The sequence below is a fragment of the Strix aluco genome, chromosome 9 (assembly GCF_031877795.1).
Source record: "Strix aluco isolate bStrAlu1 chromosome 9, bStrAlu1.hap1, whole genome shotgun sequence".
NCBI lineage: Eukaryota > Metazoa > Chordata > Aves > Strigiformes > Strigidae > Strix > Strix aluco.
In genome coordinates, this window is record NC_133939.1 from 17,048,877 (window position 1) to 17,072,752 (window position 23,876).

The window sequence follows — 23,876 nt, forward strand, 5'->3', positions numbered from 1 at the left end:
GCAGCCATTGTTTTAAAGTGTGGATGGTAACTCTGCTTTTTGACCATGAGAATCTCAAATGACACGGTGACTATGAAAAGACTATTTGATAGAATTACGAATAAAGTGTAAGTACTAAGGACACAATGCTTTTACATTGTCAAAAGGACTGAGCTGGTTCTTCTGATTTAATACACTGAAAGTATTTTGAGTCATTTTTGCCCATTGGATGGACACTTTTTCCTAAGTTAGTTTACAGGGCCTGTTTGTGTAGCCTGACAGCCAAAATGTCTTGCTGCACTGTCTGTACAAAAGCACATTTTTGAAACAGGGACAACTCCAGAAAGGCAATGAATGTACCACTTTGGTGTGTCGCCTTTCAGATGCCTGCTTTATCTTTCTGCATACAGTATTTTCTTGTTTCTCTTCCTATGGAAGCAGAGGAGAGGGGAGGAAAAAAATCCCACTCACATTTCTGTTAGGACCCCAGATTTTCCATGTTTTGATCGTTTCCTCAAGCAGAGAGGTTACTCCGTCTGAAACGATGAACTTTTATTTCTTTATCCACCTCTCCCTCTGTACTTGGTGGGTTTTAAGCATTCCAGCAGCCAAATGCTCGTGTTCTCCTGTGACCTCTTCCCCCCCTAAAGCTGTACAGAATGTATAGCCGGCCCTCCTTCGCCTTTGATGAGCCTGTGCCCCTTGTATCCGAAACTTGCACGTGTGTTTCTGCGGCCTGTCGTTGTAACGGAGCGAGCCCCCTTCCCCTGCCCTCCCCGCCGCCATTAAACCGTTCCACACTGGGCGCGGCCTCGCTCTCTGGGGGGCGGGCCGGGGGCGGGCCGGGGTCAGGCGGCGGCCCCGCCCCGTCATGGCGGCGATGGGCCGCGCGGCGCGGGGCTGGGCGCGCTCGCAGCCCTGCGCCCTGGCGCTGGCCGCCGCCGTGGCCGTCTGCGCCTTCTACTACCTGGGCGGCGGCGGAGAGACCTTCTCCAGCGCCACCCGCCGCCTCCGCGCCACGCCGCCCGCCCCGGCACACCGCCACCCCCTGCGCGGCGCCGGGGAGCCGGCGGCGGCGGGGGGCCGCGACCTGCACCTCCTGCTGATGTTCACCAAGGCGGAGCGGAGCCCGGCGCTGCGCGCCAAGGGGCAGGCGTCCCTCCGCTCCCTGCTGCGGCACGGCCGGCTGCCCGCCGGCGACGCGCTGCACCTCCACCTCGTCACCGAGGGCGCCAGCAGGGACATCGGCCTCGGGCTGCTGCGAGACCTGCTGCGCGGCGCCGCCTTCCGGCACCAGGTGCGGACGCGGGGCTTGCGCGGGCGCGGAGCGGGGCAGCGGGGCGCCGGGCGCTGTCCCGGCGGGGTGTCCTGGGCGCGGGGGTGCGCTGCGCCTCGAGCGTCTCCCCGGGCTCCTCCCTTCCCGCCAGGCGTTGCCGCCCGGGGGCGGTGAATCTTCCCGCAAGGCGCGGGGAGCCCCGGTCTCCTGAAATGAAACTTTCTCAGCGGAGGGCCCTTGCTGCAGCTCCCGCAGAGGGTCCTTGCTTCCCCGCTGTGCGGGAGAAGGCTGCGCCTCTCCCCAGCCTCACGAACCTGGCCAAGGGCTCGTTCTGTGTGAGCTGAGGCCCTGCGCTCCCTGCTGCTGCCAGCTCCAGGTGTCCTCGGATTTTCTCACCCAGGGCTGGTGGCTGCGTGGCCTGGGAGCACCTCTGGGAAACCCCTCTGCTGGAGGAGAGCAGTGGCTCAGAGCGAAGCTGCTCCTCTTCCAGAGGCCCTGTCGTTGGTCCCGGTTCAGCGCCTCGGCACAAGGACCACGTGCGCTCGTGTGGAGATGGTTTCCCAAGAGGTCCTGCAGGACTGTGATCAGAAAAGGCTGTTGCTCTGCTGCTCGTGGCTCTTGAAAAAGGAGTGGAGAGCTGGCAAAGGTGGGAACGCTTCCATGTGTGAATGTTCATCCTACTACCTGCCAGAGGAATGGTTCTGCCTCCCAAAACTGTAGTCAGTGCAGTCCATGCAAAGTCAGGCTTTCCTTCGCATTCAACAGGTGTCTGAAAACTGGAGGAGTATTAAGTTGAGACTCCAGGTAACGTGACTCTCCTGTCCTGAGGTGCTGCCGCAGAGTATTGCTTATAATCGTCCTCTACTTCTGTAACTTTTAATTTCTCATCTGTGAGATACTTAACGTTGTCTGAACTCTGCTGAGATGTAACTAGGGGTGTAACATTAGTGTTGTTCATACAGATCACTTGTTGATAAATAATCCCCCCTCTCCTTTTCCTCAAACAGCCCTTTACTAGCACTCAGTCAGGTCAGTATCTGCGGTGGGTAACCTGCTCAGTGCTGGCCGTGCTGGGCTCTCGGGTGGGGCGGGTGTGCACAGCCACCTCAGGAGCATCCCTCCCTGCTGCAGCGGGGTGGGCTGGCAGTGCCCCGTGACGGTGCAGTGCCACAGCCTAGCTGCGGTTTGTGCTGTCCTGTCCCCTGGAGTGGGAGGACCCCCGAGCCACCACAGCCTGCAGATCCCTGGCAGCCACCCCTCTGTGCCTGTGGCTGTCCGACTGCTGTCTGCTCTTCTCAGAAACCAGACTCCTCTGCGGGCAGCTTGGCCAGCAGTTCTCCAGGGGGACGCGGGCTTGCAAGTTCAGTGTTGCATGAGGTGGGGGTGTGCAGTGAGGTGTCTGTTGCAGGGTGGGCCTCTGTAGGCGCTGTGGACTCGCAGTAACACCTGGCTCACGGCTCGGTGAGTAGGTCTTGCACCAGAACTGATCTCTTGGGTGTAAGCGAGCCGCATGGTCTGGAGGGCTCAGGTGGGATCTCACTGGGATCTGCGCAGCCAGGCAGCTGCTTCCCTCTCTGCCGGCACAACCTGACATGTCCTGGCTCCGTTAGCTGGCCTGTGGTTGGCACTACCCTTCTGATCTATCCACTTACCTGTTTTTAAGTAGAGTTCCTAGTACAGAGCAGAGGCTGTTGCCTGTTTCTCAAGCATACAGCCTCACCACTAATACTGTGGTAGCGTGTGATACACCAACAAGTGACAGCGCCTCTTTATTCCTGCTGTAGCCTACCCCATTCCGCCTCTATCAGCAGGGAACATTGCCCTAACCTGGACCCTTGGTGCTGCTAAAACATCGAAGGCGGTTGATCCTGATGCTCAGGTAGCTCCAGCAGTAACCGATCTCCATCCTGAGACTTCTCCTTTCCTGCTCCTTGGGGCATCCCCAGAACACCCTCCAGAGGTCCTCTTGCAGTTTTCCTAGAGCAGTTTTCCCAGAGACGAGGCCGAGGCAGGATTGATAAACACCCTCAACTTTACTTCATGAGGATGTGATTTGGGCTCTGCTTTTGGAGCTTTCCTTGCCCTCCCCTCCCAGCAGAGCTGAAATCATTTGGGTCCTCTGTTAGACTAAAGCCCAGGAATCAGACCTGGATCCCAGCCCTTGGGGAAGGTCATGGGCCAGCTCTCGTCTCTCCCTAAGCAAATCCAGGAACTTTCAAAATCTGGAGAGTGAAGGAGCGGGCGGCAGCCTGCCCAGGCAGCGTGCGGAGGGGAGAGCAGAGGTTGGGACGCACCGTGGTGGGGTGTGTGGGAGCAGCTTAGGCACGGGACCCTCCCTGCTGGCAGGGCAGGGCAGGCCGGGGCTGTCCCAGTCACGGGACAGTCGTTGCATGGCGTCAGCGGGCCCACAGTGCCTGTACAGATGTGTCCCAGATGTGGAGCTGGGAGCGCAGCGTGCCGACTGAGCGGCAGATGGAGCTGGTGCTCCGCCATGTGGTGCCTGCGTGGCTTTTTGGCGTGGGGTGGAGAGCGGCGGGGACAGAGGGAGTTGGCCGGGAAGCACGCGTGGGCAGCCGTGCCAGGGCTGAGCACCACCCCGCACACCAGCACCCAGCCAGGGCCTGGCCCTCCCGGCCATGCCTTGACCTCTGCGCCCCAGCTTGCGGGGTTTATGGGCTTTTATGGGCTTTTTTTTCCTGGGCTTTTACCAGGGCTTTTATGCTTGCAGTTGCAGAGAGCGCGTCCTGTCCTGTGGGTTCCAGGGTGATCTTTGCAGCCTCTCCTGCTTCCCAGCGAGCGGGAAGTGCGCGGGAGCAAGCCCAGGCATGTCTGAGCGGCCGATACTGTGCTTACAAAGAGCCCCGACTCACCCCGTTTCCTGCAACTCTGGGCTGCGTGCTGACTCCTTGTGCTGATTCATATCACTTATTTATTCCGTTCCCCTCTGAGAATAAAATTAACTGCATGCTCTGCTTGTTGCTCTTCCTGGTTGCTTGTTTAGATCAGCGCCACGGAGGATGCTGCCAAACGCTGACTCCTCTGTGGGGCCGGTGCTGCGCAAAGACGTGCCGGGGTGAATGTAACTGAGGTGCCGTGACCCCGCGCTTACAGGAGAGCTGCAAAGATACCCCGCACGAGAAGGAGGGAAAGTTAAAGAGAAACAAAATGTGGGTTGTTTTTTCGTAGTGAATCAGTTGAAAGGGTCTTTTTTTGGTGTGGGACATGTGTTTACAAAATTGTGCTTGCACGGGAAACCCCTGGAACTTACTTTTCTTAATGTCCTCAACAAACATCAGATTTAGCTATGGGGATTTACTGAAAGCTGCTACACAAATAAATAACAAAGTACAAAATTAGCAGCAGATCAACAAGCTGTGCTAAAGTCAGCAGCGTGGAGAGGAGAAGCCCTTGCAGTCCTGGAGAGGCTGGCCAGCCTGTGGCTGCGGAAGGAAGATTCAGCTGCTCAGGAGTTTGCTTTGCAGAAGTGCCTAACCAAAGAGTGGGCAAAAGACACACATTTTCCTGTTTTCCTTGGCAGGGGAGGGAGGGCGGATGATGCTGTGTCTGGAGTTTTCAGGAGTATTTTTCCCATGATTTTTGTCCACTGGTGGCCCCTTTTGGCACTCTGCTCATTTCAGAGGTGACTGGAATCGGTTTGACTTTTTTTCCCTCTGCTCAGCTGTTTCCTATGTGCTGTGCAGACCTCAGGCTGCCTTTGCTGGGTGCAGAAGGGTGGTTACAGGTGCTGTATTTCTCCTCCATGCTTCTCCAGTCCAGCCAGACCCCGAAGCTGCCCCCATCAAGCTGGGCTGGGAGGAGAGCATTGCGCATCCCAGTGGTGCTGGTGCTGCTCAGCTCCATGCGCAGGCGGTCAGTGTCTTTGCACCTGGAGAGTAGCGATGGTTTGCTGTGTTCAGTCACCTGGGATTGCTGCTGGCAGCAGCATGTGGTGCTGCCGCTGATCTGCTCCCTGTAGCCGTGCTGCTCTCCCACCCGCTCCTGCGGTGCTGCCGGTGCTAACCGCGATGGCAAAGCCTGCCAGGGCTGGGGCGAGATGCTGCCGTAATGTTACTGGTAGCAGAGTTTCCTCGCCTGCGGTGTCTTGGGGAATATGCTGTGCTATCTAAAGCCAGGTGTGGCTGCTGATGAGCTCTCCCAATGCACTTTCCTGGTACATGTTGTTCTGTGTTTTTCCTGCTGTCCTGCAGGCGCTTGGCCCCGAGCCCAGCAGCCGGGACGCCAGCAGCGTGGCCACCCCGCCGAGGGACGTGCTGGCCACAGAGCCTGCGTGAGGGCTCTTGTACAGTGCCCAGCTGACAGCAAGGACCAATGGGCAAGGATGGGTGTTTGGGGTGCCCTTCCCAGGAGGGTGGCAGTGGGGACTCCACTGTGGCTGCCCTCCAGTGGTAGCCCACTATGGGCTCGGCCATCGTGCCCGGGGTCAGGATGGGCCCATCGCCTTGCCTTGGGTGTACTGTGGGTCCCACAAGCGGCTCCCCGCCTCTGGTGAGCTCGGCTCTGATATGAGGGCGCTTTGCTCTGGGTAATGTTTTCTGCAAGAAGGTGTGGGAGGAAGAAGCTCCACACTGCTCACTGCCTCCACCTCTGTGCCAGCCTTGCTGGGTGTCAAAGCAGCCCCTTGGGCATCCCATAGAGAGGATGGTCATTGCACCAGCTTGGGCTCCAGAGACACCTTTTCCTCTGAAGTTCTTGACTTGGTTTAGGGTGGTTGTTTGGGTTTTTTTTAAATAAAAAGCAAATGGTCCATCCTGCACTTCTAAGTATATAGTGCAGGTCTCCTTGTTCTTAAGCAGATGAAGTTTCAATAGGGAAAAGGATAAAACCATAGCACCATTGAACAGCTTAGTTTGGAAGGGACTGTGGAGATCATGGGGCTGAGTTGCCTGCTGAAGGCAAGACCGGCTCGGGAAAGTGTCTCGGTATCCCTCAAACAAGGGCTATAGGCTCCCCTTTCCAAAATTCAAGTACTGCTGCAAAATTGTGTCCTCGCTGGCCTTCAGTTCCTGCAGGGCTCTTCCTGCTTTCCCTGGCCTGAAGAAGGCGGCGCGACCTCGAGTCTCCACACTGGAATTCCTGCACTCCCCTTTATCCGCACTGGGGTCGCGTCCCTTGTCTCTCTTAATTACCCTGAAAATCCCTCTGGTTATCTTGTGTGATTCAGTGACCTGTGTCCTTCTGTGTGTATAATGAGCATCAGGCTGCCTGAAAGTTCCTGTTCCTCGGACTTTGACCAAAATTAATTATAAGCTTGTAAAATTTCAGTAGCTGACAAGGTACATTTGCCATTGCTCCTGTTTCTGGCCTGTAGCCACAACCTGCGCAGGCGGGCCAGGACCGATGCTGGTGCATGGGCTCCAGGAGGGCTGAGGAGTGCAGAGCGCCAGCAAAGCTCCAGCACAAGCAGGCTGAGGTCCATCTAGAGAAGTTGCTCAGCTCTGCTGCAGCTCCTGATGTTTGGATTTTCATTGGCATGCTGTGGCCTGTCCTCCCCTTCCCCCTCCAGCCCCAGCGGGACGTGCTGCAGAGCTTGCCTCCACACTGGGCTGAGGCTCAGGAAATCCGGGCTGCGTCCCTGGCCCTGTCACAGCCCGCCTCTGTAGCAGGGAGCGAGTCTTGGTCCTCAGGGTAAGTGACGTGATCTGGATTGCCTCAAAACGGCAGGGTGCCAGATCCTGGAGCAAACCGTCATCTCTTCTGATGGGCTCCATATGGGAGACCAGATACATGGTTGCACTAGGCAGTGGGAACAGACCAGAAAAAAAACACAGAATATTGAAAACACTTGATTGTGTGAGTGGATTCAAGTCTGCCCATCTCACAGTTATGAAATGGCTGTAAAAATCCTTCCCTCCTTTCCCTGCCATACTTAGCGGGCTCTCATGGCAGGGGAGCGTGCAGGCGCCGGGGCAGTTGGGCCCCTTTGTGCAGTGGCAGTGCCACCAGCAGTATTTGTGCTTTAACAACCTCCCCCCCTCACCCGTGCAGGTGCAGGCTGAGCAAAGGCTGCCGGCGCTGGGCCAGTCCCCAGAGGCGGTGGCTCAGTGGTGTTTCTGGTGTCTCTCCCAGGTAATAGTCCATGATGTGAATGAGCTGACAGAAAAGCTGTTTCCAATCGTCGAAGCCATGCAGAAACACTTCAGCGCTGGATCGGGAACCTACTACAGCGACTCAATCTTCTTCTTGTCGGTTGCAATGCATCGCATCATGCCCAAAGGTAAGCCACCGCCGAGCTGCCGCAGCAGCCACCTCCAGCAGCACAGGCTCTCTTGTTCTTCTGCATGGAGATGTTATCTGGTGCTATTTGAAATGCAAAAAAAGTTAATATACTTTTGGGGTGGGATCCTGGTCTTCTGCTCCTTCCTGCAGAATGACAGACCCTGCAGTCCAAGAGTGCACCCATCCAGGTCTCCTGGTGTGAGTGGTGGGAGGTTATCCATGCCGCACAGCAGCTGGCCTGCCCTCATGCCCTGAAATGGTTGGAGAGGTGAGACAGGAGCAAGCGTGCTTGCCCTGTGTGTGTTTACAGCCCCCCTTTGCCTTGGGGTGTCAGCAGAAAGAGGTACCACATGCTTATGGTGCAGCTGTGTGCTAACCAGCATCAGCAGAGAGCGGCTGTCGAGCCTTTCCTCTTGGCTTCAGGGAGCTCTTGGAAAGCTCTGCTGATTAGCAGCCACTGATCACTTAAGTTTCCTTATTGTGCCTTTGCTCTGCTGTTATTGAGTGCAGGGACAACAATAAATCTGCAGGAAAACAAGGCAGCTGGCAGAAAGGGCTTGGCTCAATTGATGCCATTCTTTCCTTCCCGGCGCACGGCTGCTTCTCCTAGGACCAGCATGCTCTCTAGCCTTGGACCGGTCGCACGAGGAGGGTGTTGCATCCCTGGGCTCCAAACCCCTTCCCTGGAGCTCCCCCAGCCTGTCCCATCCCTTCTTAGCACTGGTCCCTGGGCTCTCCCAGCCAGCTGCCTCGCTGGCCTGATGCACCGATGATGGCCGCGTCCCTTCCGGGGCTGGCCACGTGCCCTCCCTGAGCCACAGCAGGGTGCAGGTGGCGTGGTGGCAGGGAGCCCTGTGGTCCTGCCTGGCCATACACCTGCCCCAGGAGGAGATGTCCAGCTTCTTGAAGCTGTTTGTGGATGGCATGCGGTGGTGGTCTTTTCCCACGTGTGTGTTGCTGAAATAGCTGTTCCCGTGGCTAGCACCGCCAGCACTAGCAGCTCCCTCGGCATCTGGAGCCTCTGCCCAGCCATAATATTGCCTCCAGTCTGCTTACTATGGATCCCAGGCTCAGTCATGCTCTTGCTGGGATGTGAATGTGTGCCACTCCCCTGTGCCCCTGCTGAGCCCTGTCCCAGTTTGACTTTGACCAGTAGCTCCTGCCTCAGCATTGGTTCGTGAGGCTTCCTCTGGACTTGCCCCATCCTCCTGGCACAGCCATCCCATGCTCCTTAAACAGCCGGGCAGTGGTGTTTAATTTGTGCAGGCAGGCAGGGAGGTGGCTTGCTTCATCCCCCAGGGGGCTGTGGGGCGAGGTGGCCCCGAGGGTCCCATCCAACCCCTGCCAATCATTGCTCCCTGGGCTCCAGTGAATGTGCTGTACTTCGCTCTCCATTAGACTTGGGTAATTTTTTTGTGTGTCTGGTGATGTCTGCATGGCGAGTGCTTTGAAGTATGCTGCATACAAATGACAGTATTAATGCTGGCTAATTCACTCCTCCCGATTCCCTACCCTGTCTTTACCGTGTGCTAAAGATATATCCATGTCGTGCCGCCTGCCAGCAAGAAGCTGCGCAGCCTGAAATGCCTTTTCTCAGTTTGTCAACCCACGAGTTGTCTTGTCTCTTGGTAAGCTTGTTTGCTGTCCCTCAGCCTGACGGGGCTTTCAGTGGTCTGGGGCACAGGATGTTTAAAGAGGCATTTTTACAGTTTCATGAGCTTAGTTTTTGTTTCAGAAGCTGCTAGTAAAGCTGATTTATATTTCCCTTGCAGGGGAGGTCAGATTTACTGCGGTGGGTGCCTGGTGATTTATGGGGCTGGCAGGGCTCCCCAGCCCCTTCCCTGAACAGCCGGCACTGGACGGGAGGCAGCAGGGAAGGCAGCAGCTCTGCTGCCTGCTCACAGGCTTGCAGGTGGCATGGCCATGGCACGGGGCTCCTGCCATTCTCCTGGCTCTGACAAACCAGCCTCTACTGGCATGAAGAAGCCATTTGGCTAAGTTGGAGGAGAAAGGACTAATCCTTTTCAGGCAATATTGGCGTTTTTCCTGGTGCATTTCTGTGCCGTTTCACCTGCCCTGAATGCTGTGTCTTTTTGCGCACTTCTGCAGGCACATCTGGCTCCACAGTGTTAGCACCACTTTTTTGTGGAAGCCAGATTTGATTGGAAGTTTAAGCATCCTCCAGCAGAAATGAAGGCTCTGATCTGAATATTAAACTCATGGATGTTTGTTTGCATTTGTATTAATCAGTCTATAGGTTTTTTTCAACAGCTAGCAGCCTTTGCATTAAAGTTGCCTGGCTTTAGTTTCCCAAATTTATCATTTTCTGAAGGGAGGCATTTCCATGGCATCATGACTCAGTGATTTGTTTGGAGCCTTGGGGTTGTGATGGGGCACTGACTTTGCAGACTGATGGCACTGAAAACTGAACGCCAGGGTTATTTTTTTTAAAAAAAAAAGACTTTTGTGGAACACGTGCTGACTGCGTGTGTATTGCACTGAGAATAAATGGGTTTTGCCACTCAGATGCTCTGTCTTTCACTGTTGCTTGGGACCCTTGCCCAAAAAACTTCAGATCTAAAACCTGCAACTGCCAAACTGTAATATAACAGCTTCTTAGCTAGTGTAAATCATGGTACTCTCTTGCTTTAAATGTCTTACATCAGTGGAGTTAATCTGATTTAAACCAGCTGGGGACTTGGTATGCAGTGTGCAGAAGTGCAGACTGCATAACTCTTGTCTGTGCTTGAGGCTCATAAATCTTGTTTTAATGTGGTGTGGCCAGGCCTGAGGAGCTGGAGGAGGGCTTGATGCATCGCAATGGTTCCACAAGGGAGAAGTGATGGGAAAGTTACACAGAGAGAGGACGAGCAGGGTTCAGGCTTAGGAGGAGCTGCCAGGATGAGGACGATGCCAGCATAAAATGGTCTTGGGACATGCAGAGCAGTGCTGGGAGGAGGAAGGGGGACAAGGACTCAGACCTTTTTACTTTCCTTTTCAGTATGCCCATCCAGAGGTGGCCTCTCACTTCCTGACTGGCTTTGATCCCTCTAATCATTTGTCATTTTAGTCGTGTAACTTAAAAGGACCCAGCAAGCTTTTTATCGCCCTCCTTACGGACACGTGAAGGAGTAATGTCTGGGCAGGTTTGCTGGGCAGGTCTGCTTGGCAGGCAAGATCACGGGACAGGCTCCTGGTGCCGCCACTGGCGAGGGGAGGAGGAGCTGGGGTGGCAGAGGCGGGCAGCCTGGGGAAGCTATGGGCTCCCCAGGGAATTCTTGCCCCACGTCCTTGTAGTTTTCAGGGAGAATTAGTTTAGCAACTGGATGTCTGCAGCAGCTGGTGGGTCGAGGGAGAGACATTAGCGTCCAGCAGCTTGGGCAGAGCTTTGAAAACTGCCGTTGGTGTTTGACTCCATTGGTTTTGCTGACTGTGCTGCAGCAGGATGACCCCATGGGAGAAGAGAAGGAGCAGAGAGAAAACGGGACAGGACAGAGAAGCAGCTTTGTGGCTTACCTCTGCCAACTTGGACAGAGGAGTGGAGTCTGTTAGCTCAGGGGAGTCTCTGAAGCTTGTCTGGAGGTACCATACCTCACGTGGAGTGAGGGTGTTTAGCAGAACTTGACTGAAGATGGTATTTGACAAGCTGGAGGCAGCAGGGTTTCCTGGCTAGTAGGAACAGCTGGCAGTCTTCCTGGGGGTAGCATTGTCTCTGAACACGGTCTTCTTCCCCGCCTGGCAGCATGTGGGGGAGCACTCAGGGTTTCCCTCACTGACCGGCCCAGCCTGAAGGCAGAAGCCCTGACAAAGGAGGGGGGAGATGAGCATGGGGTGCTCATGCCGTGCATGAGGTTAGCCCTTGTACAGCATGCTGCATCTTCCAGGCGCTGCCAAAGCACTAACTCGTTAATCCTGGTACATCTCTGGGTCTCCAGGGAGAGGAACGCAGCTCTGCTCCCCCGAAGCTGGTGGGGTGCAGCTGAGCAGAGCTATGGCTGGGATGTCTGCCCAGAGAGGGACTGCCAGCGAAGACAGACCCCCTGCTTGTGCTGACGTGGCTCTGTGTCTTCACACGGGCAGTGGAGGGAAGAGTGCAGAGCAGGATGGAGCGTGACTGCAATGTTTAATTCCACTAATGGGATCTCTTACAAGCATATGTATAGAATTAGGCTTGGAGATCTCCAGGAAAGCAGCTTAACAGGATGGTTCCTCCTTGTGCCCAGCCTCTCTTCTGCTTTGGTGTCTTCTCCATCCCAGAGGTGACTCGTGTGCTTGCAGAAGGCTCTGAGAGCAGACAGCAAGAGCCATCAGAAGGTGTCTAGCTAACAGCCAGGGAGAGACGCAAATTCTGTTTGGCCCACCCTCAGCCTGTTCTAAATACTTTGGAAGTACGGGACCGAGAAGGGGAAGAGAGCCAGTTCCCTGTCTGGTTTATTCTGGTGTTAGGAAACTGGGTGTGAAAGTGAACGTGTTGGAAAATATTTGGGAGAAGATATTTGGTGAGGAAATACTTGACCTAATTATCACTATTGGAATTGGTGAGGTGAGATATGACTAAATTATTAAGGTCACTGGTTGCAGTGCTTACAAGAGGCAGTGGAGAAGAGAAGTAGGAGCTGGGTGGTACTCTACTGTGAAGACACACCTGGGGACATGCTGACTGAAAACTCAGGAGCTTGTTCTGCAGGTGCTTTTGATAAGGTTATTCATCAGGGGCTCCTAAGGGAACTAAGCAGCAGTGGGAGAAGTGGGTAAGTTTCTGTGTGACTAAACACAGGTGAGGAGCTACAGGGAAGGAGAACAGAGCGGGACTATATTGCTGAAATTTATGGCATATCAACATGGTCCTTTGGAAAAAACCTGACAGATGTTCAGAGAAGAGCAGTGGCTTCTGTAGAGGACAAACCTGGCTGACTGGGACCCTCTGGTCTGGGAGAGGGCTGGCTGAGGGGATTACAGTATGGTCTGGGAAGCCATGAGCTGTGCGAGGTGGATGTTTGTACAAGAACTGGGGGGCATCAAAGTTGGTGAGAGGTGGGTTTAAAAGAGCGAGTGCAGTGATCTGTGGAGCTTCTTGCTGCAGGACGGTGTAGATGCTGGGCTGCCTCATGGAAGAGGAAATCATTGCAAGCGGCTGTCTTGATAGACACCAAGCCTTGGGATCTTCCCAGGCTGTGAGCTGTGCAGGAGCATGTTGGGGGGAATGTGGTTGTGTGTGGTGGGGGGAAACACAGCAGCTGTTGCAGGTGAATAAGCAGGACTGTGTCCAGGGAAGCAGCCGCTGGCGGGGAGCTGTGCCATCGGCTTCAGAGCGGGTGTCTGGGCTCAACATCTGAGACACACCAGGATCAAATGGGAGGTCCAGTGGTCCCCCTGGCCTCAAACTCTGAGCAGGACAATTTCTCTAGCTCATTATCAACGGCTGTACTTATTATTAAGCATAGACCAGATTATAATGATGTTTGTCCAAGCTGCCTGTTAATGACCAAGCCCCAGGCCTCTTGGGGTTTGGTGCTCTTTGCAGCAGGCTCCAGCTGCTGGCTCCGGCTTGGTCTCCCACGAAACTGATATCAGCCTTTGCCTGCTCCGGGAGTCACAACAGCCTCTGTGAGCATCAGCTTACGCCTTTCCCACCGAGTGGAGCTGGAGGGAGGGCAAAGGCCAGGGAGGAAACGTGTTAGAGTGAGCACTGAGCTGTGCTCTGCCTTCTCAGTGCACCTTGCCTGCGCCGAGGCCGGGCACCTGCAGCACTCCTGCTGCTGGCTGTGGAGGTGGAGAGCCTGGGAGCCCGGGGGAATGGGTTAAGCAGAGAGGTGTCAAGAAAATAGTCTGTTTGCTGGAACAACGCCTTCACAAGTAACTGTCTTCTGCTAGTGTACTTCTGTAAAAGCAGGCAGGCAGCATCCTGAAAACATTGTTTATTGCATTTGTAGATGTGCGTGCGTGAGGGTTCGCCACTGCAGCTGCAACATTCGAATCCATAATGCAGGATTGCCCGGGTCAGGCTTTGTTTGCCCGCGGTACCAGGTGACTGCACCCAATGTTTCCCCTCAACAGCACCTGTGAACAGTGAGTTGCCATGCACTAATCCTGCATCACAGGATGAACAAAGAAAATGCACATCAGAGATCTGTAAGGTGGAGCCCAGCAGAGAGAGATGGGGAAGCATCATCTCCTCTTCTTCCTCCTGTCAGCTGCAGAGCAATTCCTGGTGTACAGTGCAGCTACCCCCAGAACTCAGCAACTTACATGGTAATAAATGAGCATTCTGAGAGTGCGTCACTCCCGATCCTTTCCTGTTAGCTGAGTGTTGCCATCATTGCTGAGCCGCACCACATTGGGGATATGCAGAGATGCAGCGGGTTGGGAGAGTGCTAGGAGGAGAGTGCCTGTGTCCCAGATGCTCCAGGCCTGATGGTGTGTTATCAAAGCAGAGATGTTGTGAAGAGGCACAGAAAATTGGAGTCTATGGTGGAGTCGTGGGAGATGGCCCCAGAGGCACGTGCTCCCAAGCCGCAGTTCCCACAGGATGCTGCAGTAGCTGAAGGGTTTATTTTCTGGCAAAAATGTTTCCATCTTTAAAGGAATGGAGGGAGTGTTAATAGTTTCTGGTGTGCTCTCATAACCTCCCTCCCTGCTTCATGCTGCAGCCACGTGAAAAACAGCCAGATTCCTTCCCCAGCCTGTCTCTGGGCTGCACGCACTCATGTCAGATCCTGTGATGAGTAGAGAAGAGGCTGGAGTGATGGATTTGTAAGCAATAGGGAGAGCGGTGCCAGCCATTGTTCCTTGCTGGGGCGAGCCTCTTGTGCCGTGGGAGTTGTTTTCATGGTGCTTTTTGGGAGCAGGCAACAGCAGACCTCTAAATAAGCCAACTCCAGTTAAATGCCAGAGGCTGTGGCCTTGTAGGGGCATCCTCACCTGCCAAACGGAGATGCTAACCCCGTCCGACTGCCTGCAGGATGTGCCTCTCCTGGCAGGAGAGTCCCTTGACCCCAGCCCTGCTGCAGAGGAGCCGGCGGGAAGGGCTGCTGTGATGAGGGACATGTGGGTGCTGCTCAGCAGGTACCCAGCAGCCCCTCAGGTGCTTTGGCATGGCAGAGGCCCTTCCCTGCAGCACCACTGCCGTTGGGGGCCAGCATGACCTGCAGTCCCCAGGGCTGGTGTCACTTCTCATCATTTCCACTGGCCGCACCTCGCTGCGGCGCCACCATCGATTATTTTTGGATGTCCTAGATCTGTCAGGCCGGGACAGGCGTGTGCAGCTGTTTCCCCGTTCCCCACAGAGCAGCAGGGTCTCTGCGCCCCATGCTGCGGGTGGCTGCTGCCCTCCTCCCTCCCCAGCCAGCCCCGCTCCCCTGTCCCCACAGGGTGGAAGCTGCTGGGTGTCACCTGGAGTTGATGCTGGAGCTGCTCTCCCCCCGGCCTTGCTCCCCACTCTGGTCTAGCTCATTAGAGCTTAGCAGAAAGAAAAAAGGACAAAATCTGCCTGCAGCCCCTTCCCCCACCGTGTGCAGCTAATCAGGACATGAGCTCATCTACCTAAATGCATCTATTTTCCTGTATCTCTTCTTGGTTTCCCTTTCCATCTCACCCGCTTGTTACTTCACAGCTTTCTGTCCACACTGCTTAGTAATTTATGGCAACCTGGAATTTATTTTGTCTGATTAAAAGGTTTCCTGCTGCTCTTCCTCCAACCCCAAAAAGTGTCTTCACACTCCTGCCCCAGTGGCACTATATATTAAGTACACAATAAGCAGCACTTCCAGCTCCATCTTGAAAGCTGTCATGTGCTCAGTGATGTCTCTGCCTTGGAGTCTGGTTAAGAGCCAAGGTGTTGAGCACCATTAAATATTAGTCCCTCAGACCTTGATGGATTACGAGGAGACACTTGGATGCACAGGAAAAATTAATTTCCTGGAACAAAATGCATCCATCTTCTTCTGACTCTTCCCTGTCCCTCTGGAGATGGCTGTAGGGTGTGGAGCAAGGCGAGCAGAGCGATGCTGCCATCAGTACCTGGGGCCATTGCTGCTGCACTAGACCCTTGAGCTCACCCAGGTGCCTGCCCTGTGTGGGTGGTAGGGATGATTTGTCATCTGTCTCTGGCAGGGAGCCTAATTTTTTAATTAACCAATAGGCTCAAATTGCTGTGCAACAGCCGCTGCTCTGCTCTGCTGAGTGTCTAATCGGTGCTGCAGAAACCTGGTTAGTGGCCAAGGTGCTTGGGTATGTCCCCCCTGGCCTCCTGCCCTCCCTTGGCACCCTGTTTGCAGGGAGGGGAGGCTGTTTGATGGGGAGAGGTGCTGCTATGCTGCCCCAAGGAACAGAGGCGAGGACCTGTGTTTATGTGGGCAGCTGAAAGGTAAGCTGTCTGCACCTTGGCAAGCCCTGCTGGTGCAGGGGTTTGTAGGATTGTCTTATTCTGGGAGGGTGGGCTCAGGAGCAGCACCAAGTCCTGGGAAGGGGAAGGGGGACTGCAGCCCCTCCGGTCACCAGCACTCACAATAAGCTCTGTGGAGTGTGTTGTGCTTGCACACATGTGTGCCTGCCCCTGCCTCAGCTGCCTTCCTCTGGGCAAGGCTCTCCGGTGCCGTTGGGGTCAGCTGCGCAGGCAGCGGTGATTAATCCTGGAAGCAGAGGGGGAAACTTTGTGGAGAAAATAAGGCCTGGCAGGGGAAGTGCACAGCCGGAGAGGAAGCTGCTCACAGCCCTGCTGACAGCAGGAGGGAGAGAGGCCGGGGGCAGCCGGCAGTGCAGGGGGCTGAGCCAAGCACAGGGAACCTCTAATGAAAGGCAGGATGGAGAACCCAGCGTGTTTGTGTTAATAAACCATCCATATCCATGCTGGGGTTGTTGAGGCACTGGCATCACCGCCTGGCACTGCAGCTGCGCTCGTGCTCTGCTCCCCACTGCAGCCGAGGCTTTTGGGGGCAGCTGGCGGCTGCTGCTGGGTAGCACCCTCCGGGTTGCACAAGGACCTTCCGGAGCCTGTTGCCTGCCCTGTGCCCATGCCTGGCCTGGGTGCTGGCTGTGGGAGTGGTGTTTTTCTTGGCCACACGTCCCTCTGAGCCGGCGAGGGCGGAGGATCCTGGTTTCACAGCCAGCACAGGCAGCTTTGCAGAGCCGTGTGTTGCTGCTGGCAGGCACGCTGCCCGCTGGAGCAAAGGCTTGCTGCCGCCCTGCTCCGGGAGGTTTATTGCCCAGGGCAATGATCCGAAAGCTGCTGCCAGTCCTTCACAGCTCCCGCTTTCCTTGGGATCTCACCCTGTTGTGGTGGGGACAGCTAAAAAAACCTGGCTAAAAAAAAATCATGGGTAGTCAGAGCCAAACTCAAAGCGATGGAGAGAGGTGGAGGGGAAGCTATCCAGGTGTGCCCAGCATTTGCAGACCAGCAGTCCTGAGCCCTCCAGCCCTGCTGACCCCAACTCAGAGAGCCTGGGCCGCCCAGCCCTCTTCCTTCTGACGGTTCAAATCAAGTGGCAAAATGCACAGCTACCCCCTGGCCCTCCCCAGACCCCGGCAGCAGCCCTGCAGCACCCAGAGCTGCAGCCAGCAGGGGACACTCCCGTCCCTTCGCTGCGCAGTGTCCCCCATGCTGACTGCAGCTACTGCTGTCCCTGCAGAAGGGTCTCTGAGCTGCTCTGCATCTGACAGCTGTCTGTCCCTGCCCATCACCCTGCCCTCGCGAGGCTGTTGCCCCCCACGCTGTCCCCAGAAGGATAGAGGGGGCTCCTGCCTCCTTGTGTTGCAGGGCTCGCTGCTGCTGGCTCCGTGGGGAAAGGTGAAGCGCTGTGCCCAGGTTGTGCAGCACACACACGGTCATCAATCCCGCAGTGTCCTCCTTGATCTCGCCTCTTCTGCTCTGCATGGGTACAAAGTGCCAGCGTCTGGCCCCAAAAGTTGCTGCTCTGATGCAGAGGAGGTGCAGGGAGGTTGGCGTGCTCCCATCCCATACATGTCACAGTCCTCCTCCTCATTGGCATGGTGGACCAGGGTTCTTAGGTCCTTAAAAACAGGTCTGTTGAGACAGGTGGAGAGCCCAGTGCAGAGGGTGAGGGAAGCAGAGCCAAATTGCCACCAGCATTGGTGATGGGCATCTGCCTCAGGAGCGCGTGTGAGATGTGGGCACAGTGCAGCCTGGCTGGGCGGTGGCCTGTCCCCTTCTGCCATCCCACTGCTCCCTGCAGTCTCCACTGCCAGACCAGCTGCAGGCAGGATTTTGTACTCTGAAGAGGGAGTTGAGCTTGTGCCAACACGAGCCTGTCAGTGGGCTGGAGAGCTACACCACCTCCAGGAGGTTTCAATTCTTTCTTCTTCTGCTCTAAAGCTGTTAAACCACTGCTCATTTAACAGCAATTAAGACCATGCCATTTGCAGGACAGCTTTTGCCCTTTGCGTTGTGATGGCAGCTCTCCATTTTGCTATTTGTTCCTGGACACGAGTTATTATTTTCACTCTTTTCCCCTCTCCACAGAGCGACAGTGGCTGCTGGTGGTGGCATGCCTCTGCCCCAGTCTGGCATGGTTTGTATGAAAGAAGAGGGTTTGGAGCCAAGGCCAGCGCTGACGCCCCAGCCCTGTGCCTGCCATCCGGGCTTGGCTTTGCCAGGGTAGCAACCCTCATACAGAGAAAGTTGTTGGTATGAGTGTGAATGAGTTTGCTTGCAGAATAGCCTGCAGAGGCCGGGCTGCGGGGCTTGGGCTCCCCACACCTACACCCAGGGGTGCCTGGTGTCCAGGAGGTTTGTAGCTCATGTAGGTGCCTCTCAAATTGCATGTTGTACTCCAGAGACTAGTTTTGGCCATCACTGGGCGACCTGTGGATGCCCCGACTGCTCATGGAGGGCGGCAGTATTGTCCGTGCCATGGGGGGTGCACACTGCTGCTGCTGCCTGCCTCTGCCCTGGCTGCCTGCGGCACTGGGGAGGCAGCGACTTGCTGGTGACAAAGGTGCTGGAGCAGAACAAGGCAAATAGCTGAGAAGGGCATCTCCTTTGCTCCCATCAGGTTTCTAGCTGGCAGCTGACGTTCCCAGAGCAGCCAAGGGAGTTGTGCCCACAGGCTTACGTGCTTGACAGTTTCCCCCAGGCTCTGTTCAGGCTCCTGCCTTTGCATTTCCTCTTCTCCTGACCCTCCATCCATCATCCATTCACTTTCCTGTAGTTTTAAATCCACTACTTAAATCTCTTGCAGGCCATTCCCTTGACTCAGCCTAGGGGAAAGTAGTCCCAGCCTACAGTCAGGCTGAAAGCTGCGTGTCAAGAAAGGCTGGAGGGGTAATATCTGCTGCAGGGCTGCTTGCTGCACAGCGTCCCCAGAGCTTGGGCTGGCACAGCCAAAGCAGCGCTCCTCCTCCCTGTGCCCCCCTGCTGCAACCTGCCTGACTCTTCTGAGAAGAGTGGTTTGTTCCGAAGGGTCACACCACGCGTTGGTGGGGTGGTCTGGCTCCCTGCACGCCCGCCTGCTCCCATCCCGCTCTGTCCCCGCTGTGCCATGGGGCAGGCCATGGGGTTGGTGCCTCCTGGAAAGGGCCATCAGACTGGCTGCAGAAGCTGCCGCCACCTGAGGGACACCTGGGTGCTGCTCAGAGCATCCAGACAATCCACCGGGCCTGCTGACACACACCCAGGGTACCTGCCAGCAGCTGAGCCCTGGTGCAAGGCAGCTTGGACACTGGTGGTAGCTTTCTTTCCTTGTTTCCAGCACCACAGATCCTGCTGCAGGATCCACATCCCCGAAGCTGGTCTTCCTCTGGACGTGGCTGGAGAGAGGGCTTGAGCCAAGCACGCAGAGCAGCCCTGCTGTGGCTGCTGCTGGTATGAGACTGCACTAAAACATTACGAGCTTTAAACAGGGCCAGCCTGTGCTATAAAGCTGTCACTGCTAATGGAGATCACCTCCGCTTTGACTGGCATAACTCCCCTTTACACGCCGTTGGCTGGAAGAGCCGGAGTTGAAGGGAGCAGAGGGTAATATACAGTATGGCAAAGTTAGAAAACTCGCTTGCTTAGCAAAACACTCTCAGCCTTTTCCCACATTTCCAGCTGGACCCCTCCAAGCAGTTTGTGCCTAAGAGAGCATGCAATTCCTCCACCCCTACATGGCAGCCAGGACAAAGCGCTTGGTAAAAGGGTGAAGAGCACGATACATCATAAATATTAGTGCCTGGCCCCTTGCCAGTCCCAGGCAGAGAAACTGCCTTGGCCATTAATCTATCTGTGCAAGCTGCATCTGGCAGAGTGAAACTTAACGTCACCCGTGCTCATTTTTGTCTGTGTTGCAGTTCATGTTTACTTAAAAAGAAAAGTACTTTGTGCTCTCTGAGTCTAATTTGTTAATGAGTTTTTTGTGGGGGGCTCTGCCAGCACAGCATGGGACTAGTGCACAGGGGGGCGAGCCAAACACAGGGAGCCTTTAACAAAGGGCAGGATGGAGAACCCAGCATGTTTGTGTAAATAAACCGTGTGTATCCACGCTGGGCTTGTTGTGGCACTGGCATCGCTGCCTGGCACTGCAGCTGCGCTCATGCTCTGCTCCCTGCTGCAGCCGAGGCTTTTGGGGGCAGCTGGCTGCTGCTGCTGCTGGGCAGCACCCTCCGGGTTGCACAAGGACCCTCCAGAGTCTGTTGCCCGCAGGGGTGCTGGGGCAGGCAGGTCTGGGATTGGAGCTTCCCCCAAGCTCAGCTTTCATTCTCTGCTGTGATTAATTGCAGTTAAGGCTCATCTGTAATTTTAGAGAACAATCGGATGACGTGCCTCACAGTTGATTTAATTGAAAACTGATGAGGCGTCAGAAGGCTGCTGTGCACCAGGGTGAGGCGTGCTGGGATCCCCTGGGGAGCCCATCCCCTCTCCCCGTCCTCAGCAGCGCCTTGGAGGGCTCAGGCTTCCCCCTGTTTCTCTTGGGCTGAGCTTGTGCTGTTAGGTCAGGGGTCTCCTCAACGTGGAGTTTTGTGACCAGTCTGGATATTCTCAAGTGCAACAGCGTTAAGGATTTGAGGGTTTTGCACTGCTGTGGTATGGACACTGGGGAGGTTCAGGGTATTTGGGATACATATCTCATTCCCTGTTGCAGAAATCCTCCAGTCTGCCTATTCATCTGCTTGAGCTGCGCTAGCGATTTCTAAGGCAGTTAGAGGCTGAGGGAAATTGCTTTCAGGTCAAGACCTGCTTTAGCCTGTAGTGAATTACTACGCCTGGGTTTTAAATCTTTGCAAACAGAGGATTATGGTGGTGGTAAATACTAGGTAGGCCAGGGGATTGCCATACTGCCAGCTGAAGGGAGTGTGGCCTTTCCCTTTAGCAGATAGAGAGTGATGGATGTTAAAAAAATAAATTGAGATACAGCCTGGGTTGTAGCTTAGATACTATTTCTCCTTGATTTATATTTCTGCTTGGATGCTTTGCAGAGTAAGCGGTATATTTCTTGCTTAACCTCATGGGGCTTTTTCCTTCTTAAATGAGGACAGCGTGGACCCATTGCCAAGAGCCCTGGATTAGTGCAGGATCTGCAAAAAATTCAGAGCTGCTCTACAGCCCAGCGTCTGCTTGAAACACAAACACCAAGTGACGAACGCATTTCAAATGGCAAAGCCACGTTCCTGTGCCTGAGCGTAGCTGCCCATGCCTGGTTGCTCTTGTCCCGACGGTGGCTTTGGGGCCTGAAAACAGAGCAATTGCCTCCTGCCCTCAGCAGACCAGGGGTAGCCAACAGCCTGTCCCAAGCACAGCAGGGTGATGGGGTGAGGAACTACGGTGGTGTGAAGGCTGGAGCATGGACATGGCCCCAGAAACACCAGCCTGCTGCGAAGCCCTGCCCATAGCCACGGAGGATGCAGGCAGCAGAGGGTGAGGGCAGGCTGGACTCAGCCTTCCTCCTGTCTGCAAGTACTGGGCAGAAGGAAGGATGAGGGCCTGGTTCGCTAGCTGCCGTGAAAGCAGTGGTGACATGCACATCTAGCCTGCAGGAAGCTGTAATGGCACCTGTGCATGATGAGTGGGGCCGAAACAGGTTGACACAGTCTTTATAATCCAATTAATGCCAAGTGCTAAGCAACCCAACGAATTTGCTCTTGGCTTTTATAACACATATAAATAGCAGTGACATTACATAATGCTACTGGGGATGGCTCCACTCCACTCGCAGCCCCCGAGTAGGGCTGAGCTTGGCTGGACAGAAGATGACCGTGGCTTTGCCCAGGGCTGGGGAAACACATCCAAAGGTTCTGATCTCCCATAGTGTTTGCATTTGCTGCATTCCACTTGGCCTGTACCATATCACCAGCCCAGGACAAGCAGTCTTGATGAGGCACATCTCCTGCACCCTCTCCCAAGCGATATCTCCATCAGTTGGTCTCCTGTGCTGCAGAGGAGACAATGACAAGCGCAGGCAGGGGCCTGACCTGGTTAACGAGCTCAGGCATGGCCTCGATAACGATGTGCTTCAGCCTCTTCTTGCTCTCAGCTTTCCCGCTGAAAGTGGAAGATGCTTCTATGTCTGCATGACCCTCCTTGTCTCTGACAGAGTACCACCAGCAATAATAAAGTTTTCCAGGCTGCTGCAGCCTGCCAGCCTGTAATCTCTGCCCTTGGGGAAGCCCGTGTCAGGCTGCTGGCAGCTAACGAGCTTGTGCAGGTATTACTGAGGGTGTCATGTGGCTGACTGAATTATTGATTGTCCGTGATGGGAATTGCTCTGATACTTCAAGCCAGGGATGGATGCTCTGTGGGCTGGAGCTGGGAAGTGCTCGTGGAGTTGGTAGCTTTTCCTAGAAGTAGGTAGCAGAACGTGAGCATGGGGTTTTGTGTGGCTGCTCCTGCAGAAGCTCTTCCATGAAAGGGAGAGGCTGGGTTAAAGCTACCTCTTGCTTTTGTCAGTCGTAGGGAAAACCAGCCTTCTGGAAGGAGGGAGGGAATGGAAGGAAGCAGGACATCACCAGAAATAGTTTCTGAAGTAAATAATGCCTAAAATACATTGGTAAATGCTGTCATGATGGTTGAAGGTTGGTAGCTTTATGTAGAGGTTGCAGCTGGATTGTGTTTGCCCTGAATTGGCCGAGTCTTGCCCATGGGGCTGATTGCACCAAATCCTCATTGGGTGTAATTTGTCAAGTAGCCTTTGGTAATCACCGGTTACAGTTTTGTCTTATATAGCTGACTTTTCCTCTTTGTGCTTTCAGAAATAACACAGATCATCCAGGTAGACTTGGACCTGAAGTATAAGACCAACATCCGAGACTTGTTTGATGAGTTCGACAACTTCCCGGAGGGAGCAGTCATTGGGATTGCCAGGGAGATGCAGCCAGTGTACAGGTACAGTCCACTTCCCTGTGGGGAACAGGGGGTGGGCAGCAGGTGACTGGCGTGTCTTCTCTTCAACTCAGGTTGGTCTTTGAAACAAAATCTAGGGGGAAGCAGTCTCCGTGCTTTAATCCCTGCGTGGGTACTTAAACTGAAATTTGTAGGTCGGTATAAACAAAGTGTACAGTGTTGCTGTTGGTTTCCTTGTTCTCACACACCATCACAAGGCTTCCAGAGCCAGGTTCGTGGTCATTGGTGCCAAAATCCATACCTAGATTAATACCCATCTGCTAGAGGTCTGTTTGCCCAGCCATGCCTGCTGACATGCTGTGATTGCATTCTGGAGCATCAGTTTGTATGTTGGGGCTCAGTGGTGAATATTGCAGAGAGCAGGGGTTGAGTTTGGGCAACAGTGAGATTCTGGGTCCCTGGAGTGTCGGTACACCTTCTGCTGAAGAAATACTCCCTCAGGGAAGATTGAGTGGGCAACTCTGTTGGTGACCTGAGCTTGCAAGCATGAGGATAGCCCCATGGTCACTTGCTCTTCAGATCCTTGGTTCACCAGCCAGTGCTGACTGTGGTGGCAGCTACTGGTGGGAGCCGTGCACTGAGGGGTGGCTCAGCTCTTCTCGCTCATGGCACAGCAGTGGGCTTCAGGGGCACAGATATTTACAGGCTGGTGCTTAAAGACATAGGTTTAGTTTAGCCTGCATTGTTGCAAGGATGAACCTCAGGTTTTGTTTTAATCCAGGGTGGATCAGATCATCAGCTCAGGATGCCTTAATGGCTTCTTGGCTGAGCAGAGTTTGAGCATCTGAGATGGCTTGGCTAGATTTGCTAATCCTAATGGAAGTGTTCTTGGAGAAAGATAAAAAAGCTCAAGAGCTCTCTATGTCTTTTCCTTCCCTATTGGAAGTCTTAGCAGTGAGATCAATAACTGAACCTCCTAAGACATGTCCAGCAGTGTTCTTGGACAAAGACTGAGTTGCAAAGGTCTGGAGCAGCCGTTCCTGCTGCATGTGCATCTGGATGAGACAAGGGTGGAGACAGAGGGAAGTTCACCAGCAGGGGATTGATGGTCAT

At 54.7% G+C, this 23,876-nt stretch overlaps 1 protein-coding gene across 5 annotated transcripts in view; it reads left to right on the forward strand.

The window, feature by feature from the left end:
• Nucleotides 1–837: 837 nt before the first annotated feature.
• The window catches only part of XXYLT1 (xyloside xylosyltransferase 1), a 37,203-nt gene continuing 14,164 nt past the window's right edge, over nucleotides 838–23,876 (forward strand). Inside the window, exons 1-4 of one of the 5 annotated variants that reach the window (XM_074833911.1) lie at nucleotides 838–1,276; nucleotides 7,343–7,490; nucleotides 19,198–19,310; nucleotides 20,963–21,589. In XM_074833911.1, coding sequence (XP_074690012.1) covers nucleotides 851–1,276; nucleotides 7,343–7,490; nucleotides 19,198–19,310; nucleotides 20,963–21,316 — 1,041 coding nt within the window. In that variant the 5' untranslated portion in view covers nucleotides 838–850 and the 3' untranslated portion in view covers nucleotides 21,317–21,589. The other 4 variants (XM_074833910.1, XM_074833916.1, XM_074833915.1 and 1 more) reach the window with 4 other exon arrangements.